The following is a 21,441-nucleotide window of genomic DNA, read 5'->3' as shown; positions in this document are numbered from 1 at the left end:
TAGTATTTCTCTTGCGTGTTATAATTTCTAGAAATTCTAGTTCGTGCAAATGGTGAACTTGTTAAAAATTATTATTTTTTATTTTTACTTAATGTTCATTAACTTTAAGTCACGCGATTGGTATTGAAAATAAAAAGTGTTTATAATTATTACAAGGAACCTCAACCTCGTTTCGAGGTTTTTAGTTGACTAGTCATGACGATGAAGTAAAAATTGCTATATATGGATTGCTAGTAGGTTAGATTTCAACGTTTCATATTTCACACGATAATCGTATGAAGTTGTAGATATAAAACATATTTGACATAGAACAAAATACTAAATTAAGAATAAAAAAGTTTAATAAAACCTAGAATTGTGTTAACTAATATGAATTATATATACTCATCTTTAAAAAATACTGCCATACACACGATAACTTTTGTAATTCATACAAAATACTACAGTTTCGTCCTCCACCCCTCTACCCACCTATATTTTTTTCGCGTGGCAACACTTAATTTGTACAAAGCTTTTAATTTAATTAGAGAAGTGGCTACAGTGGCAATAAACTCTAAAGCATATGTTTGCTGTTATAGTAAGGGATCAAAAATTTTGGAAAATCAAAACTTAGTTAATTATATTAGGTTAGGTTTAGGTTAGGTTAGGTTTCAGAAACTTCAACATGTTTCTTGTTTTTTTTCCTATACCTTTACCGAATATTGATTCATGTAAACATTGACTTCAAATACACACTTATGCCGATGGAAAACTGTTTAGAACTGTGTTGGAATTTTGAAACAAAATTAACAAGCTGCAGAACAGAAATCGTGTCAAGATTCTTTGAGAACATTTCAGAAGTTTCATCATATGCGTTTTTTTCCAAGTCATTTTCAGTGCAAGTTGTAAGATATTGTAGTTATATAAGACAGAAATAAAAACGCCAAAAACATTCAAGTACTTTTGCAATAAATTAGAAAAAAAAAGTACCTGATTGTATTTTAGTTGTTTTATATAACTTAGAACACTACATATCATACCAATTTCTTAACAAAGTAAATGTAACGTAACAAATATATGGTTTAAAATTACACTGTCGGGAAAACACCTGCAAGCTATTTCAAACACAACGCGCACAATTAATTAATTGCTATTATATTTCGACAGAGCAAATGTTCTAAACACGGTAGAAACGTTTCGATATCATTTGTATTATTCGAAATTTTATTTTATATTGATTTTCTCATAAAATACTTACGTATGTATGTATGTAACTCTTTCTGTGTTGACATAAAATTTGTTCGATTGGAAGCAGCATCGTAAAATACTACAAGTATAGATAAACTTTTACACACCTAAATTTTTAGTAACAATAATAGCAAAATGTTTTAATACAGCCCTAACTTTGAAGCAAAATAAATGATTTCAATGAAACTTTAAAAGAAATTGTCAAAACTTTATCTTACGTATGTGACTTAATTTAACAAAATTAAAAATTAAGCTCACTTTTTATATGATTTTAAAAATTAAATAACGATACCTTGGCCATGGCGCGAACGTCCATTGGCATGTAGTCGCAAAAAGCGACACGACGGCGACGACGCGACATAACGAACATACGTGCGTCACACGCCGCGACTTGCCGCGAACTAAGCTATGGCTAAGCAAAATACTGGCAATGAAACTTTACCGAGTACTGCTCAAAGTTCCATCAAGCACGCACCCGCCAAGCAAAGTTCTGCCTAACAAAGTTCCGCCCAACAATGCTTTTAGAATGTACTATGAAAATACATCGGCTTGTTTTATCTCCTAATATCAGAAACTTGAAGCTTAACATGTATATTAAATATTCCTTCACCAGATATGTCAAAGGTTGTACAAAGAAAATTTTTAAGGTTAAGAGTTTTTATTTTTTTAGAATTTCTTCGAAAAATTAGAACTTTCAAACTCTCACGAAATCGGTTTTGGTCACATTTTACATCACAAAAACTGAACTTAATAAATGATCTGGGATTTTATGTACAACATTTCGATTTTAAAAAGTAATAAGTTACTTCAGCTAGCAAAACTATTATGACTGTTATACTGAAACATAACCGACTTTAATACGATAAAATAAGCTATTAATTACCTGATATAATTATTGATTTAATCCTAAACAAGTAATGTAATATGCTCTTTAGTAATATTATAATTAAATTGAAATCCCTTGGGACACGTCCTTTGTACTTAAGGCTAAATTAAGTTGTAGTTAAGAAGGGTGATTCTCGAAAGTTTACCCTTTAAGTAAGGGACCAGAACTAATCTGTATGATTTAACAAAATGACTACAAGGCCGACTCTGTTAGAAAATTGAATAATAGTATTTCATTGACCTAATAAACTCGACAAATAAAAAACTTACTAAGTACACTTCTTTAGTTAAAATAACATTCAAATTTACGCACTCTTGTCACATATATTTTCAATCTATACTAATATTATTAAGCGGAAGAGTTTGTTTGTTTGTTTGGATCTCAGGAACTACTAGTGCGTTTTAAAATTCTTTTTTGTTGGATAGTCCATTTATAGAGGAAGGCTTTAGACTATATAAAATTACGCTGCGACCAATAGTTTTTTTAAATTCCGCTCGGACGGAGTCCCGGGCGACAGCTAGTTAAATATACTAAGAAATTTAAATTCTAATTAATATAATTTGAATTATCATTGTTATTTTGTGATACAATTAGAATCGCAACCCCGTTTTTATTAGTTACTACTTAACTATGAAGTTTCTCACACCTCAAAAATGTCCTAAAAGCTTTTCAGTAATTCAGTGTGAAAAATTTCGTATTCATTTTTAGCACCCATGGGATAGGGAAGCACAGTGGTTGTTCTCAGGCACCTCTTAACTAGAGGAGGCTTGTGCGCCCTGGTGAGTTCAACTAACTTATACAACGTAATAAGGAAAACTGTAACGCGTAGAAACAAAGATAACAAAATATTTTCCTCAAAGTTTCTTACAGACTAACTAATTTATTGTAGTTGTGGCAGGCGACTTCCTCAACGTAGATTGAAATATAAATAAACGTAAGTTACTCCCGCGTACATAAGCTTCCAGAAAAAGTCCCGTCAAAATCGATCCAGCCGTTTCAGAGATTACTCGAAATAAATGCGGATTTGCGCACAGACAGAGAAAAATTAAAAAGAAATAAATTTTCATTTCTAGAAAGTAGATCCACTAATTTTATTAATTGTATAGACATTGTTTCCTATCACTGAGCTCTAGGAGTATTAATAAGAATATTAATTGAGTAGTTATTCAAGGCCACATGCTGGGGCAAACCTCAATGATCAGAAATTAGTTTCTGCGTTACGTTAGTACATAGAGATGGGGCGTTGGCCGCTTTAACCTAAATTAATTTCTCATACTCCATTTTGGCGTGTGTATACTGTGCTTTATAATAAGTATTTAAAATTAAACACAACTGGATAAATAATAAGTTTACTACTATTAATATTTAATCCTGACTTATCATATAAACAATATTATGTCTTAATGTGCATTTAAAATATCTACGTTGAAACAAATTATCTTATATCGCGTAGCGTCTCTACGAAAGGTTCTGGTGTAGCACAAATTGTTTCAATATAAATTTGCACCATTTATCACTTTGTTCTCTTTCGTAAATGCGATTTCTCGATCTAAACTGCTACGTTCTTAACTATTAATAAAGGGGCGCCCAGATGACAGTTCTATAATGTGTGACATTCTTAACTTGATATTTTCTCTAGGAAAACGCTGTAAAATTTATTTTCGGTCATTTATTATACAACAACGCTGAATTGTTTTAAACAAAGAAAAATACACTGGCGAAAAAAAAAATTGCAAAAAGTTTTTTATTATAATTGTAACCGTTACGCTTTCCTTCATAAATATTTATTAAATTTTCTAAATATGTTTTAAGAAAATGATATTTAACGAAAGCACAAAAAAGATATAACGCAAAATGTATAATTGTTAAAAAAACAGACATGGGCTCGTCCGGGATTTGAACCCGGGACCTCTCGCACCCGAAGCGAGAATCATACCCCTAGACCAACGAGCCGATGCAAGCTTCGACAGAATTATCGTCCTAAATTGGCGCCTCGGTGCAATGTTGTTCTTCACGGCTTTTATCAACACCTACGCAACGTCATTAAACAAACTATTTTATAAACATTTCATACTCGATGTGCTTTATATGTACACAATTTTAAGATCGCAAAAGTAGAAATGTTGGGAAAAGGGTATATCCTATTTCCAATGTAATTCACGAATTTTAAGAATTGTTTATATCTTAAATCGAAAACAATATTAAAATCGAAATTGAAGCAATCAAAAAAAGTTTATTGGCCGCTATTGCCGTTTCATGAGCCAATTATCCTTCCTCTGTCCATTATACGAGACTTAATTTGATTTAATTTTGCCAGCTTCACCCTTTCTACTTTATAACAATGATACATAGGAAATAACGGCCATATTCGTGTAACTTGTGAACTACTCTCTAGCCGTCATAGAACATGCAAGGAACGTGAGTTACACAGAACAAGTGGTAGTGCCGAGGTGCCACTCTGTCTGCCAGCTCAGGTTTGTTCGCTGACAAGAAAAGAGTAAGAACTAAAGACTACGACTAATACAAGTATTCCTTAAACAAATTCGTAACATTTATTCTAAATATACATATAATGATTCTGTTAATAGCTATCTAATAATCTACAAACTAAATGACTAATAGAGGTCTAAAAGAAGTGCGAATAATTTTCGAGTGACACCCAGAGCACAGAGAAGAGGCGTACAGAGTCGAGAGTGAGTTTTGGAGAAGGGTAAGGAGATCGAGTGTAAGGTAAGTCTGGCAAAATCACCTCATGTGGTGCGTCGAGGTCGTCCTCATGCGGCGGCGCGTCGGCCCGCCACGGCCGCCCGCTCCTGCCCCACATAACACGACAGTCACCATCACTCAGACACTGTCTCAACAACTTTGTGAACGTCATCACCTTTATCATTTAAAGTACTAACGTAAGTGTAATGACGATTCACTGTTATGATAACACAATGTGTATTTCTAGACGAAGTTGTTGTCATAGTGCATTGACATCATTAAGATAAGTGCTTTTATTTCTTTTCCTTTAGTTTTTAGCTTTAGTATCAGTTATTTTAAAAACGGGGTAAATTTTCAGTTCAGATATTAAGAGTTTATATTTTTTGTGACACAAAAACATTTTCTCCTTTCTTTCTATAATAGATGTAATAGTTGCTTTAAGATTTATATTATTAAATACCATTACTAATTCAGGTTTACTACACGATGACTTGAGAATACATCTCCTGTTTCATATGGCTGAAACTTGGTTGTTTTTAATTGTCGATTGGGAATCGCTTTTACTGGCAGTTAAGTTAAAAGAACCCTTACGGATGCTGGATAGTGTCGTAAACTGGCGATCATGGTGGATTCAAACGTTTACGCAGCAATAAAACAATCGAGTCCGACGCTGAATAAAAGTTAGATTGTTGGCAATACGCCAATAAAATTCTCGCAAGAGAACGAAAGGAGTTGCTAAAACCTAAGATTATTTTCCCTGCAAAATGTAAAATAGCGTACAAAGACGAAAGCGCGAACATCTCACCCTTTGGTTTCACACTTACAGGGTACTTTTACACTTAGCGCTTCGTAAGAGTCATCAAGCGAAGTATTTACGCTGCGCTCATCAGAGCCCCAAGAGAAAAATGCTTCCGCCTCCACGAATGCGACTACCTAATTACATAATTAGTGTTCAACTTTCTTTTTTTTTATAAAAAAACATAATTATGTATGTTTTAATGAAAATTTTAGTAGTTAGTTTAAATAGTGTGTCACCTGTATGCGTGGTCGTGTGGTGGGAGGCCCAGACCGGAGTCCTCAGAGGGGGAGCGGTGGTCCACGACCAGCGGTGCCTCCGCCGGCCCCTCCTACAAACAATACCTCTCTACTCACCCGACCTTACAGATACTGCATTTCTTATTTATCTCTTCGCACTGGACTCGACACATGGAAGTCTTGAAAACTTTTTACTTTCACCATTTCGTATAAAGTTCTCAAGATATAAAATATTTTATAATATCCCTAATAATATAAAACAAATTTTGATGTCATAATTAGCTATCAATTTCGTATGCCAAAAGTATTAAATTTTTACAAAAACGATTCCAAAAATAATCCGTAAAATATTTTATAACAAAAATACACAATATAAAGCATTGGCAACACTGAACACATAGAATACACTGCAAGCGCACAATAACGAACAGCGAGGAATAAGGTGGAACATGCATGACATTAGTACGGACGTGCATTTGACTCACCGGGTCGTGAAGTTCGTGCATTGTGGAGGAGGACAGCATGTGACGCTCACCGCCGCGCTAAGAGAAACGTGGTCCTTCAGTGCACTTGGACACTATTATTTCTTTGTGATTGGTTATGAAAATGGATTTTGATATGAGTTAGTAAATGATAATGTATAGGTATCACAATCTTAATTGACCACAATGAAATTAGAAAGACTTGTGGCTTGAAAGGAACTGTACAGTCAGCGTCAAATAGATCGTAACAGACAAGATATGCAAATATATAGGTACATCAAAAGTAATCAATTATATCGGTACAACAAAAGTCCTCAAAATAATAGATACATTCACCCTGCTCAAATACATCGGTACATACACAGCGTCAAATATATGAGTACATGCAAGATGCTCATAAATATCGTAGCAGCCACAGCGTCATAAGTAACGAAGCAGTCAAGGTGCGCAAAAATATCGGTACATTTGACAAAATTGAACTCTATCTCTATATACTTGTGATACAATTTGGAATAAACTACTTCTGTTACATTCATTTGACACTTTGCATCAAACCATTTTTCAAAATTTACTAAAAGTGTTCGACGCGGATGACAGATATTAGGTAGATAAAACCAACATCAAATTTAAGTTTGTCATCATATATGCTAGTTTGGTCTCGTGGCCTTACCGTTCGCCGCCGTTGGTACGTAAGTTCGGCGGTTCAAATCCCAAGCAACTATTTTTTATTTGATATTTAAACTTTTTAATTTTAATATCGAAGCACATGTAATTAAACTCTATCGCCGTAGTTATTAGGTACTTTTTGATATTGCCTTGGACTAATGAGTTTGAACGTTAAAGTACTTTTCTATTTCAAACAAAAATGAAGGAGATAAAGTGATGCTATTGACATGTAATTTGTTTATTACTCATGTTTGTTAAACTTGTACCGGTAAAAATAACACTTTTACTTTTACCTTTTACTGATACTGATTATATTTAAGAAACAAAGAAAAAAAACTGAATGTCAATATCCAAACTACATCAAATTTTTGGTCGATTGCAATAAACATTCCAGTGTGCGTGGGCGCGCAAACATATGTAGATAACACTTGTACGTATAGTTTCCGCGCGTACCATTCTTAAAACCCGCAAAGACAATCCACGCTCCGCCCACTCACTTCAACCACGATGGTCTGACTTAATTGTTGTTAACTTTATTTAAATTTCTTTCTACCCGACAGCGAAAATTATAAAAAAAAAATTGTCGAGCAAAATTTTACATTACCAAATTTTTACTAGTTATGAAAAAATAACCACGTGATTGATAAAATGAAAAAAAGTAGCCTGAGATTCGAACCGGTAAACTTACATATTACGGCAAACATACTAGAATACTGCGCCAAACTAGTATATATTGTGACAAGGCAAAATTTGATATTAGTTATTACGTATCTGTCATATTCGGCGTGACAAACTTTTATAATATATTTAAGCGTTATGACAGGAGAAGAAAAATATTGGGTTGCCCAGTAAGTTCGTGCCGCTTTATAAGGAAAATTGAAACCCTGTCCTCTTAAATTTTTGGAAATGGTTTTAAATTATATTGGTACGACTCTATACCTAAAACGTCTTTTATTTTTGGCTAAAATTTTAAAAATTAGTTTTTATCTCAACCAATGAAATGAAATTATTCACAATATAGAAATTTTTGTGACGTTTGATAATGGTGGAAATCCGAAAATGAATCCACTTCAGCTGCAGTATATTGTAAGCTTTATATCGAAAATCAGAACGAACTTTCCGGACAACCTATAATGTTAATACAAAGTGTCAAATGAATGTAACAGAAGGAGTTTATTCCAAATTGTATCACAAGTATGTAGAGATAGAGTTCAATTTTGTCAAATGTACCGATATTTTTGCGCACCTTGACTGCTTCGTTACTTATGACGCTGTGGCTGCTACGATATTTATGAGCATCTTGCATGTACTCATATATTTGACGCTGTGTATGTACCGATGTATTTGAGCAGGGTGAATGTATCTATTATTTTGAGGACTTTTATTGTACCGATATAATTGATTACTTTTGGTGTACCTATATATTTGCATATCTTGTCTGTGACGATCTATATGACGCTGACTGTACTTGGTTAAATGTAAATACTTTGTACAACCAATAAACGTAAAGACCAATTGAAATTACAAATAACTGCACTGCGTAAGCTATGTTGATGGAATTCTAAAACGTGACAAATTTTCACCGCTCAAAAATATTATCTATTTTACACAAACGTTAAAGAAAACATAAATATACCTAGTAAGTATAGTGTAAAGGATAAAAAATGTAAATAAAGATGAACAAAAGCACATTACGAGAATATTACTCGAAACAAAACTTTGGAATAAATAGTTCGAAAGTTGTTACGATTGATTAAAGTCCCAACATCATAATAACTTTAGTTCGTTAATTCGGAAATATTGAGTGAACTAACAAGTTTCTCCAGACAGGAGCGTACGTAACGGAGCGAAAAATTGTAATTAGTGCATTCGGTTGGAAGCGGATTGCGAGTTGTGAGGCGCCTGGATCTCAGTTTTATGAACCGTGTGAGTTTTTCTTACTAGAGAGGTAATCTACTGTTGTGTGTACTATACATTTATGACTTAATGAATGAAATATATGTATTATGAGAGCCTTTCTCAAAAGCTTAACATTTTATACTTGGATTTATTCTTTAATATTTACAATACTATATGATTCATAATAAAACTTAGAAAAATTTAACTAATTGAATCATAATATATTCTTGTTATATTTGCAATTGTTGCCAATTTCGTACAACAATGTACTTTTTTATTTCAGTCTTCTGTGGTATAGCCGGCAGCGTTTGATTTGGCACATCGGACAGAGTACGCTTGTAAATCAAACACGGGTTTTACGTGATATAATGATTAATTTAATACCTTTATATGATGTTCAGTGACTTCATCACCGCGCCTGTAGACGAGCTCGTCGAACCTCGGCCGGTCCTCCGGCACCAGGAACTCCCGGATCTCAGTCAGTAGAGTGTACTGACAAAATATATTTAAAATTTTATATACAAAAAATAGTAGGTTGAAAAAAGAAGCTAAAGATGCGATATGAAGATCTTTGCATCATATGTATACGGTGAACAATCAGTAAACTATATATTTTTTTTAATTTGAACATAGTCCTTATTGGCACACGATAAAATGTTTAACTTATTTTTTATGAATGCATTCTACACAAAATGTTTATGTTTGCAGTAATTAATAAAAAGGTTAGATAATTTATTTTATTGTAACGTCTTGATGATTGTGATAAAAAGAAACGTAAAAGGCTTCAGGAGTCGATGAGATTTATTATGTCGTAAGCAACGCGGCGCGGCTCACATTCATCGTAAACAAGGGTTTTTTCAGACAAACCTTACAGATTACATTCAATGTATCGCTGATGAGAATTTTTTTTATTCATATGGAGATTGCGTATTATATTTATACAATAATTTTTTAACTCCTTAGGGATTTTTACATTGTTACTTATTAAAATTTTAAGACATCGTAACATAAAGATAAGGTGTATTTAGAACAAGTCTAGCATGAATAACATATTTTACAGTGTGTCGTAGCAGCATCGGCAGCTCCTAATTTAAAAATGGTTTTACCTTCTGCGGCGTGTCGAGCAAGTCGCGCAACACGGTGAGGAAGGCGTCTGGCGTGAGACGGCGCGCTGCGTACTCCTCCATGTAGTAGGCGAGCGCAGGCAGGTCGCTGGCCGGCAGCAGTGAACGCGCCTTCTGTTCCACCGCCACCGCTGCTGCACCACGACGCTTGCCCCAACCACTTATTCTGGTATAACATTACATTGTTATTGTTACAATAACTTTCCCTTGGAGTAAAACGTTGTTAATACTATTAAAGAGTTTTCTTGATTGGTGATAATGTTACGGATTGTAATGATGCGGGATGTCACGAGTGCAATTTACATATTTTTCCATGTACCTACTTTATTTTTAAACTTTTAATTTGCCAACACTAAGGCTAGGGTTCATCTATATGTCTTGATTATTCGAATATTATACGTTGCAAGTAAATTAGGATACAAGTAAGCTGTTCTCCTTTCTTAGTTTAAAAATATATACTGTAGAACCTGGGTGCGGCATCTCGTTCCCCGTAGGCGGTGCAGGCATGCGGCACTTTGCCGACGTCACGCACTAGCAGCGACATGCGTTTGTGGTACTTAAGCTGCGCCACAGCTTCATCGTGTGTCACTTCCACGAACGATTGTCCGTTCACCTCCAGGATCTGATCCCCCACCTGCATAAGAACAGATAAAGTCACATTGTTGTTATTCAGTCAACTTTTCTTCCTTCCATATTTCATACTTGGTTACTGCTTCTCGTTGAATAATACGAAAATATAGTACTATATGGTCACTAAAATGAGTCTTGTTGTTAATTATAATTGACAAATAATAATATGTCAGATGAACAACAATTTACACGCGAAAATTCAGGTAAGGGGCGAGACGGTCCGAATGATAAGTAGTCCGGCGCAACACAAACAAACCCTGCACTTAGCGCAAAATGAACAACGACGACGAACTCGGTCTGCTTTCTCATTAGTTAAATGGATTATTATCTGTTCTTTTTAGTAAGTTCTAGATATTATTTTAATTTTAAAGTTTATAGTAATACTAGCTGTCGCGGGCGACTCCTTCCGCGCGGGATTTAAAATAGATGTTGGCCGATTCTCAGACCTACTCAATATTCTCACAAAATTTCATGAAAATCGGTCAAGCCGATTCGGAGGAGAATGGGAACGAAAATTGTGACACGAGAATTTTATATATAAGAAGATTTTATCAAAAGGATATTTTAGAACGTAAGCCTCTAGTGTTGTTCATTACTAGGAAGAAATCTCTCGACGTTAAACTTGGAGGTAATTTCAACTTTCCAAATGACTCGGGGCGTTCCCTCAAGTTTCCGCGTCTTGTACAGGAACAGACATTAATTTCTAGAAATTACATTCCATCTACAATAACTAGCGCACTCGGAGTTTCTTATGAATTAAGATACCAATTATTTGAACTTCATGTTCCTTTAATTAAAATGAAATATTTTCATCTTTTATACATATTTACTATTTAATTATTGAAAGATTTATTTTCAAACATCTTAAAAGTGAGTTAAAATGTTACCATGAGGCCTGCTCTGTCAGCCACGGAGTCCTTGTCGACGCCCGTGATATAGATGCCCAGATTGTACTCTAGGCCGCCCCTGATCATCAACCCGAGCGACTGGCCTGGTTCTATGCACAGGTCCACCTGATTTACCAAACAAAAATACTGACAAAATACCTTACGCAGTAGCCTTAATTTATATGCTATTTTTGAGTCATAAATTGAAAGATTAACTTTAATAAGTCGGAGCGTCCTGTTGACGTCATCCGATCGATGGTCAACACGAGGCAGCGATTACAACCGCTAACTTCCTCGTTTAACGGCCAATGGACAACGATTGGCATGCCATCGTGTTAACGCCATTCTAACTTCCCCCATTTTAGGGCGGTCAAATTGTGCATTCATGAGTTTATGAGGCATGAAATACGAGCCTTGTAATTATTATTATGCTACCAATAATTGTGAAAGATGACTTCCTAATTATTGCAATAAATTGGAATTTATTACTTAGCTTGTTTTGATGTGGCTTTTAGACTTAATTTAGAAAACAATTTAATTATAATTACTATAATATTATATAATAATATAAATCTTAGTTAAATCGTACTGTTTTTGTTAAAATGTAACTTGAAATAAATACATAATAACATTGTTTTGTTTGTCGCGCGGTGCGGCACAATCCAATGCTAAGCTCATAGAGATGTGGGTCATACAAACTAGGTAATCCTATTCACAACTGCTGCTTACTTACGCGTATATAAGCAATTGCTTACTTCTATATAATACGCTACTACAATCTCGAGTACATATTTACGGTAACATATGTAGTCCACGTTAAAAAATTCACGATACACAAAGTCGTTTAAGGAGTCAACAACTTAAAAAATATCTTAAAGCACATGATTTTTTACTTCTTTATTAAATGTACAAAGACTGACTGAAAGTGACGGTAAAGATTTTATTTAATGGATATAGAGACATACCCTGCGAATAGAGCGGTCCTTGCTGGCGGAGCGCAAAGGGCGCTGCGGCGGCGGAGAGGCGGGCCGGCCGTAGCGGTCCATCCAGGAACATGAGGCGCGGCCCACCAGCGCACCCGCCGTACGCACCGTCATCGTCAGCTGACGGCACGACTTCAGCATCTACACAACATAATTCCTTATTGTGGATTTCCAGAAAAGCATATTAAAATCTGCTTTTTTAACAGAAAGAAAGCTATCAATGTATATAAAAACAATGGTAGAAAGAGAATTGTAAAGATCGCGATTGACAAAATAAGTGATGTATAAGAATGTTTTCCAATCAAATAAATTGAACATCTACATTCTACATATTGCTATGTACACAGAACAAAAGCAATACCTAAACAAAATTATAGTAGTAGTATAGCTCATACTTGAAAGCATTTTAAAATTAATTAACGTTGCCATGACAAAAGAGATTGCATGTTGTATAAATATTGTTTGCTATTATCATGTCAATTTGTCATTGCAGTTCACTTTACTTAATAAAATGTTTGCATGATAAAAGCTCTTCTCCCGGTGCTATTGAATATTCACGACTCATGTCGCGGCCGCACCGACTCTATTACATAATGTAAATTACTGAATCTTTTGATTAACACTGCATGTTTTATTAATATGAAAACGTAAGTACAACTTGCACTCTTAATTGACTGTCACAAACTAATAAACGAGTTCTTACCTAATGGTACCTAATGCTTTCTTTACCTATAACAAGGTATGCAGTATGTACCTCTCCATCATTTTACCATCAACAACCCGCCAACAAGTCGAAAAAGTAAACGGAAGTTCTTATCAAAGCATTAACTCTATTACACCGACAATAATGTGAGCGAGCACCTGATGTTGCCACTTAATATATTTACGTCAGACAAAATGCATTTCAAGCTCGCAATTCTGGATTACCTGGTACAGAACAATTTGATTGTGCCCGAGCAAAGGTCACAGTGAGGACGGAAATAGAAAATGTCGTTCTCGCGTCGCTCCTTTGAATTGGGAAAATAAAAGTGTTTCGAAATGGAACTTGATGTTGATTTTCTCATGCGAACCATCTCTCTTGTACGTTGTTGAGAGAACTTTATTACAAAGGTTTAAGTTAAGATAACTTATAAACAGGGAAAACTGTACTCAAATGTTTGATTTGTGATCAATGAATACTCTTGCTATAACGAAAATTAAGTTTGCAAGTAAAGTTAACTTAACTTTTACAAAATATTTATGTATGCATAAAGCAGCATGCAGTTATTATGTATTAGTTATGTATTAGTTATATGGTACGCTATTGAAAACAATTGCAATGGTTTGCTAGCAATACTAATCGGCTTGTCATTTCATTCGTTCAGTTCCATATTCAAACTCTATTCTGTACAGTGAATGTTAGAATGAATACGAGTCTATTGTCGGCACCAGCACATTATCAAAGGGTTGTATAACTGGACGACAGCGAGAATTTCATCCGATGCGAGAGAACTTTTTCAATTCATATGATACATCCTTTTATTGAAATAAACAGTTTGAAAACTAGGCACGTTACATTAGAATCACTATTCTGCTTTAAATATGGCTATATAACAATCAATAAGTACCTAAAAGTTATTGTTAAAAAAAATCAATTCTACTATCACAAACATGGCACTGTATACTTATGTTTCAAGATTACTTATAAATCATTAAGAATATTGTGTAGTAATTTAGGAATTTAAGTAGAAACCTTGATTCTACAAAACAGATTGGCTCATCAAATGACTATTTTTATTGCTAATTAGCAATCTTGTGACCTGATTTTGAAACTAATGAAGTAGGTACAAAATACAATAAGACAAATTGAAATTGCAATGTCATGCTTAATTTGACCTGACCCGAATGCCGCATGTGGAGTGTCATCAGGACAAGGTGTAGGCTTGACGCCTATTGACATTTATGTATCTACACGTCTCACACATTCACGACCTTTTTCTGTGAACTTCATCGGCGATATAAGCATATACATCATTTTCGAATTCACTAAATGCAGACTCAATTGACATCATTTTAGAAAAAAGACATTCAAAAATATTGAGGAACCCTATGAGGTAACAATTTTACAATTTAAATGTGTATACTACGTTATTTTGGGACCCACACATATGCAAAATATTGTGCATATTCTCCTTATTATCATTATCTCAGAATAAAACAGCTTTTGTGGAAAATATAAAACGTTTCAGGCATATTATAGTCACATATTATATATATCTTAAAGTTCCGTCCCATCCGTAGGCGAGGCTCTGCCTTATGCGATAACACAGTAAAAAATGTGACATATATTTTATATAACAATTTGGAACCCGTAACTAGATTTAAAAAAAAAATACTTTTCGAATTTTATAATAGACTACTTAATTGCCAGCTACTCTCCAAAGAGAATCGATAATCTAATTATCACTTCATTGTATCGTTTTAAATATTCAAAGTACACATGTAATGGGAACTAAACAGTTCTTTTTATAGCCTTTATAATTCAACTTGCTCAGTTTCAATAACTTTATTGAACAAACAACGCAACGGAATGGATAATTTAATTTACCAAGAGAACCTTTTTGGTAACAATGAGGAAAATGAAATGGATTTTAACAAATGTAAAATTACTTTATTTTATTCTTGGCAAAGTAAATTTTGTGGGATACATTTAAATGGTTTGTTTGTATAAGTTGGAAAGTAATGCAAGAGTTTTAAAATGATTAGCTTCAATTTGAGTATAGCGTGTTTCACAAAACATGAGTATTTAAATGTAGGTTTTAAGACAATAATGTTTCTAAAAATGTGAAATTTGTAAAAATATATATATGAAAAAATATATAGAACACGTAAACCAAAGAGAAAAAAGTAAAATTAATCATATAGCGGAGACCATACTCTTAGCCACACACGTTTTGAGTCTTAATCCGTGGCACAAGTGCAATTTACAGCAATCACTTGCTATCATTCGTGAATAAAAAGCTTTCCTATACATATTAATTTACCTAACTGCTTCCCTATTGGTGAAAATCAAAAGCTAGAAAACTGTTTTGCTTTACTCCTACTCTTATAACAGAGTAAAATAAAAAAAAATCTGAACATATAATTTGAACATGTATGAAAGGCGTATTCATTGTTACAGCAAATGCGCGAGCGAACGGAAATAAAAGCTGTCGGTATGTCTGTCAATTTTAATGGAGCTCGTATGTGAACTACCTCGCTTAATAACCCAACAAGATTTATTATTTCTGAACATATTATGATAAATATTCATTAGACAAATATGTCAGAATTTACTGTTATACATATTTAGCTTTTACTTATAGTAAGTTATAGTCGACTTTCAGTGTATTAATCATTTACTCATTTTTTAGTAGCATACTCCATCACCTTTTCTGTGATTATCTGATTATTTGTTTGATAACAGCGGCCATCTAAATTCCCCGTAATGGCAGAACGACCGCTATTTATAGACATCCACACAGACGCACAGAAATACAATACTATACGTGCCTACCTCCGTCAAATTGCTTCCCTTTCCCATCCTTTCCTTAAAAGAAAAGAGAACATGGATTTATAGTAGTAACATCGTAAAAATTAGAACTTACCATACCACAGTATTTGTTCTATAAATAAAACGTGCTTACCTTGAGGGCATCCTCATGGGAGATGCCGGAGAAGGGCGTGCCGTTGACCTGCAGGATGGAGTCCCCGGGGCGCAGGCCCGCGCGTTCCGCCACCGAGCCTTCCTCCACGCGGGATATGTACACACCCACCCCTGAACAAATCGATTTACTTTACGTGAGTAAAGAGTATAATGGAAGAGGAAGGGAATACAAATTATTCATATTTAAACATTATGAAAAAAGTACGTATTTGAAGTATTCCATACCTATTTAATTCATCTAAGATGTGTAGAGGAGTAGCAGTTATTTATTTATTCTTTACTAAACCCTAAATCTCATTAACGAAATAGTTTAAGAGATATTGTACAAATATAAGACTTTTATAAAACTCCTATATTTTATCCTCATAATGAAAGCAATGAAACATCAAATCCGTCATAAGAAATCAAATGGAAAATACACGGAGGGAATGAATTAATCATGTTTGTTGAAGCACAATTCATTGATTAAATGTCTTTGTTTGATCACTCCTCGTTCTATTTATATAACTCCCATTCGAGCGCAAAATCGATAGCCCTCCGCGTTGTTCGCCTGCCTCGCGAAATAAGCATTTTTATTTTAATACAATTTTGTTGTATTGTAAATTCACATATAATTGTTACTGATATGTATTAAAACAATTTGTAAAAACAGCGTTCAAAAAGAAATTATTGTTTTTAATTTTATACAAAACTCTAAATTTGTAAGTAAAGGTCGTCTCCGTCCCTACACTAACTGTGTTGAGTTAATTTTCAATGCAACCTGTGTATACCATCTAGTCACACGTAAACTAGATATCACATTATGGTTTTATTTCTTCGAACTGTAATAACCTTGATGTTTTTTTCAAAAAAACACATTGCGAAGCAGTGGCCGTTGCATAAAAAATAAAGTCGGGTAACAGGCAGCAAGCAAACACGTGTCGAATGAAACGATCCTACGCCATCAGAGAAATGTCAGGTTTTGGCGGTCATAAAAGAAGCGTTTATAATGCTTTCGCAGTGAACAGCTTGCAACAGAAATGCTAAATAACTGACCTGCTTCCTTACCGCCCTTAACGCAAATGCCGAAGCCGTGCGAGTCTGCCGGGTCCCGGCTCATGGTGACGGTGCGCGTGGCGGGCTCAGCCAGCGCCGGCGCCGCGCCCCCGGACGAATACGGCCGCTCCCGCTCCCCGCCTCGATATATCGCCTGATAAATCAAATCAAATGTCAAATCTTACTGCTCCACACAGATTCGTTAAGTTAGCACTAAAGGCGTACCATTAGGACTACACTTATGTCTGCTTAAGCCCATTACACGTCTCAGTGTGACAATTAATGTTATAAAGTATCGTACTTAGTTGTACTCCGTAGTTTCATTGTAGTACTATAAACCGGGATGTTATAATTTGTCGCATACAAAACAATGTTTTCAATTCGCATTGATGGAAACGCGCTTGCAAAGAAATTCTTTAACGTTGATTTTTTCCCTGACGATTATTTAAATAACTTCACGGGGTAACAATTGTCATAAAAACAAGACCTGTTTCCCAATACTAAGCAACTAGGAAAGTACAAAACTTTTGTATTTATGTTAATCCTCCATTTGTATGAATATAAACTTTCTTCTTGAAACAAAAGTTTTTTTTTGTCAGAAAAGAATAAAGTTCTTTATAGATCCTGTGTATATTTATATAACACCAAGGGTTGCGAGATCGACAATATATTGTTTTTTAAGTAAATAAAGTTTCTGAGGAAACATGGGAAACTGTGTTCTTTATATCTGTATTATTATTTCCAAAACACAGCTATACAAGTTTATTTATTTATATATTCTAAGAAGTTAGGTAATATTTTTAAGTAAAACGCATGATGTTACTGACATTGACTAGTAAGTAGTAAAAAAAAAATGTCTCAGCTTGATATCGCATAACAAAACGTAATGTCTTTCTGATATAGAAGCTACGCCTTTGTCTGCACATATATACGGGACATTGAACAAAGCGAAACGAGGACAAATGCTACATACTTCGTAGAAAAAGACTTACGACTTTGTTGTAGATTATGCATTATATGTGTATGTAACTGTTTTAATTTATCAAAATGCATATATATTTTTTTAGTTTTATAAAGAACAAACCTCATTTTTCGGATCGGAATCCAATTTGCCACCAAAACAGAACACAATTTTTCGCACAATTCAACACGTGAACACATACCGCTGCACGTAGCAGTCAAAACAGCATGCTTATTTTATTATAAAAACTTTTATGTGTGGTTTTCTTTACGACCGAAGTAAATTTATTGATTTCAACAAAAACGCGGCGACGCGATGTTTCGAAATGAAAAAAACCGGAGGTCGTAAAATTTCCTTTCACTGACACTTTGGGAAATATATGTAGGTGAATCTTTTTGGCTTTTTTTGAGAAAATTAAATGCCCGACACACAAATGCATTCACTGTAAAAATTAACACTAATTCATAATCGATGGTAAAATTAACGTAAAATGTTTTAATTTTTATAAGTTAATTCGTATGATATGCGTTTTCCGTGCCGTGACCAAACGACGACTGACATTTTATATCAAACTTTCACATGCGATCGTAAAACATTGAGTAAACTAACAGGCATGTTATACAAGGGTGTGTTTAGATAATTATCATTATTTTGTAAGTTAAGACAATTATAAGACAATAAAAATTTGCAAAATGTTCGGTTATGTGGGCGGGCTGGTCTAGCGTCCGTCAGTAAACGCTTACCGCAACGGTCATGAATAAAGTAGTGATATCGACTGACGGCTCACCCTAGAATTATTTACCGAGCAACAGCCCCGCCGGACTTGCACTACAATTCACACGTACCTATTTTTAGACAGAATGTTTTGATTGCTTTCATGTAAAACATTCACGTTTTATCGTGAAGAAATATGTATGTTTAAAATTATTTATAATCCTTTTTAATTTTTACAAATGACTAATTGTAAGAATAAGACTTACCGAGCACAAATAGCAACTTGAAGGAGTAATTTCTTATTACCGTTAGTTTTCACATTACCTATACGACTGCAATACATTTCCTAATGAAATACAATTTCGAGCTGATAAAATATTGAATGGAGATGGAATAATAATTCGTAATAAGAATCTAAAGAATTTCAATTTTTATTACATTGAAAACGTGCTATGAATGGCTCTACTCCATCTGAAGCTGCGAAGCGGGAAGGGGCCGGATAGGACGGGGCGGGGCGGGACACGTGCTACTCAAATACTTAGCGCGTTGGCGACATACCCCTCGGGAATATTGCTTCATAGAAAGCAGTATTAAAAATTCAAGTCGCTCATATTGGCCACTGTGAGAAGATCGATTGATTGGCTACAACCATTCCTCCGATTCCTTCTCTGCATTTAACTGTTTGACATAGCAATTACACTTTTATGATTGACGCCAATATTTGTCCATTTTAGTGGTTGTCATTAACCTAAGTACTTGCTTGTTTCTAGCTTTTTTTAAGGGTTACGGATGGTCTTATGGCACTAGGCACATGTCGAGACAGGGTAACTCACATGATGTGTTGTGCTACTGGGGCTGCTGGCGGGCGAGTGCCGGCGGGTAGGCAGCGGGGCTGGCAGCGGCGCTGGTAGCGGCGCGAGTGGCGGGGCGGGCGGATGCGAGGGCGGCAGCGCCTTGCCCAGAGCTGCCGCGCCGCCCTGTCCGAACAGCCGTAGCACCTGCTCCGGAGATATCGGCCGCTTCTTGCCATTTGTTGCGCTTAAATGGTTTGTGCTGTTCCTTAAGCTAGTTGCACCTGTACAAAAGATTATATCATTTAATTTTTGGTCAATTTAAACATCACTTCATTCATTTTTCGCTATATCCACCAGGAGGAAAATCTTCTGAAATCCCATTCTGATTCGTTGAATTCTTAATCCTACACTACTTTTGTCTAACTTATTAATTATTTCCCATAAATTGTATTATAATTATTATTTTTTACAAAACAAAGGAGACACGAGTGCAACAATTTCTATTTATTTTCCTTTTACCACACATTATGCGACTCATATCTAAGCTGTATATCATATATCACACTTTCATTAGCCTATTTGTTCCATTTTTATGAATTATATTTTATGATAAGAACCATTTTGTCGCTGTTGGAATTGTTCTCGACTTCGTGCGGTACAATTGTTACGTGCATGTTACACAACGCGATCCTGTTCTCTATTTTGTACCCGCTGATAAAGTTTTTATGGGTGCACATAAAAAGTCAGGGTACGTGCCAAACTGTTTCGAGCACCAAAACAAAACACAGTTATATCAGCCATGTACTATTGAAACTTTAGTCCTATTAATTTATTTTATTATAATTCTAATTATATATTTTCTAGCTTAAAAATAATTCATCTATCGTTTAACCGTTGGTTTTACTGACCTATGTGTATTCACTGATCTACAATTACTGAAGGTGCACGTTATCCATAAACCTATCGCTAATGAGCCAACATCGTTCTATCACAAAACAAACAAGTACGACCCAAGCTGCCAACAGCAAGTTATATCAAATATTTGCTTGCTGATAATGATTGTTGGCGAGACGGAGGCGAGGAAACTTTACGTAAACGATTTAGACTTTAGTTAGCATAAAGGTAACACAGTTTACGACGCAACCGTCTTTTAAATAATGGCACGTAAACAATTTTATCGACTTGTATGATAATAATAATTTAGACTGTGCAGAATTACACTTTTAAGATAACAACGGACACATTTGCCGGATATACATAAAAAAAACCACTTTGAAATAAACTCGAGCCTTTCTTTTATTCCGTCCTTTTAAAAAAATCCTGGATTACATTTACAATTCGATCAGATACTTAGCAGTGCCTTGTCCTAGGAGTTTATGAGTTTCCTATGAAGCAAGTCAAAGTTTTTGCAGTCCAAAGTCTGCTGTGTTCTTTAGTGGAGAGTACCTACCTGCACTGTTTGCGATGGTGGAGGAGCCCAGGTAGGGCGCACGGGAGAGCTTGCCGGGGTAGTGATGGTGCGAGTAGGGGGCGTGGTGGCCATGCGAGGAGGCTGGTCGCTCCACGATGGTGTAGGAGGTGCCCGGCGGCGAGTAGTAGACGCCTCCGCGCCCCCGCGCTCGCGCGTCCTCCGCCTCGTAGCTCGCCTGCCGGTTGTCCTGCAACCACTGACCATTGCCAAAGGATTGTAACTTATATACCCCCAAAGGGGTTTTAAGCAGTCGCAT

General features: G+C 35.1%; 1 protein-coding gene and 1 non-coding gene across 2 annotated transcripts in view; both read right to left on the bottom strand.

Annotated features, from left to right (window-relative positions):
* Nucleotides 1-21,441, bottom strand: part of dysc (whirlin protein dyschronic) — a 39,392-nt gene extending 17,951 nt beyond the window's left edge. The window contains exons 1-12 of the mRNA XM_013312652.1: nucleotides 21,165-21,441; nucleotides 19,754-19,995; nucleotides 17,246-17,399; nucleotides 16,191-16,321; nucleotides 12,508-12,666; nucleotides 11,543-11,668; nucleotides 10,493-10,659; nucleotides 10,008-10,191; nucleotides 9,286-9,393; nucleotides 6,340-6,396; nucleotides 5,855-5,946; nucleotides 4,863-4,926 (exon numbers count right to left, since the gene is read on the bottom strand). Coding sequence (XP_013168106.1) covers nucleotides 4,863-4,926; nucleotides 5,855-5,946; nucleotides 6,340-6,396; nucleotides 9,286-9,393; nucleotides 10,008-10,191; nucleotides 10,493-10,659; nucleotides 11,543-11,668; nucleotides 12,508-12,666; nucleotides 16,191-16,321; nucleotides 17,246-17,399; nucleotides 19,754-19,995; nucleotides 21,165-21,441 — 1,761 coding nt within the window. The remainder of the gene's footprint in view (nucleotides 1-4,862; nucleotides 4,927-5,854; nucleotides 5,947-6,339; nucleotides 6,397-9,285; nucleotides 9,394-10,007; nucleotides 10,192-10,492; nucleotides 10,660-11,542; nucleotides 11,669-12,507; nucleotides 12,667-16,190; nucleotides 16,322-17,245; nucleotides 17,400-19,753; nucleotides 19,996-21,164) is intronic.
* Nucleotides 3,995-4,066, bottom strand: TRNAP-CGG (transfer RNA proline (anticodon CGG)). Its single transcript has one exon. It is a non-coding gene; the product is annotated as a tRNA-Pro (tRNA).

Source organism: Papilio xuthus, unplaced genomic scaffold (assembly GCF_000836235.2).
Source record: "Papilio xuthus unplaced genomic scaffold, Pxut_1.1 DF827597.1, whole genome shotgun sequence".
NCBI classification, from domain to species: domain Eukaryota; kingdom Metazoa; phylum Arthropoda; class Insecta; order Lepidoptera; family Papilionidae; genus Papilio; species Papilio xuthus.
Note: the sequence above shows the minus strand (reverse complement) of the source record. Positions and strands in the feature narration are given on the sequence as shown.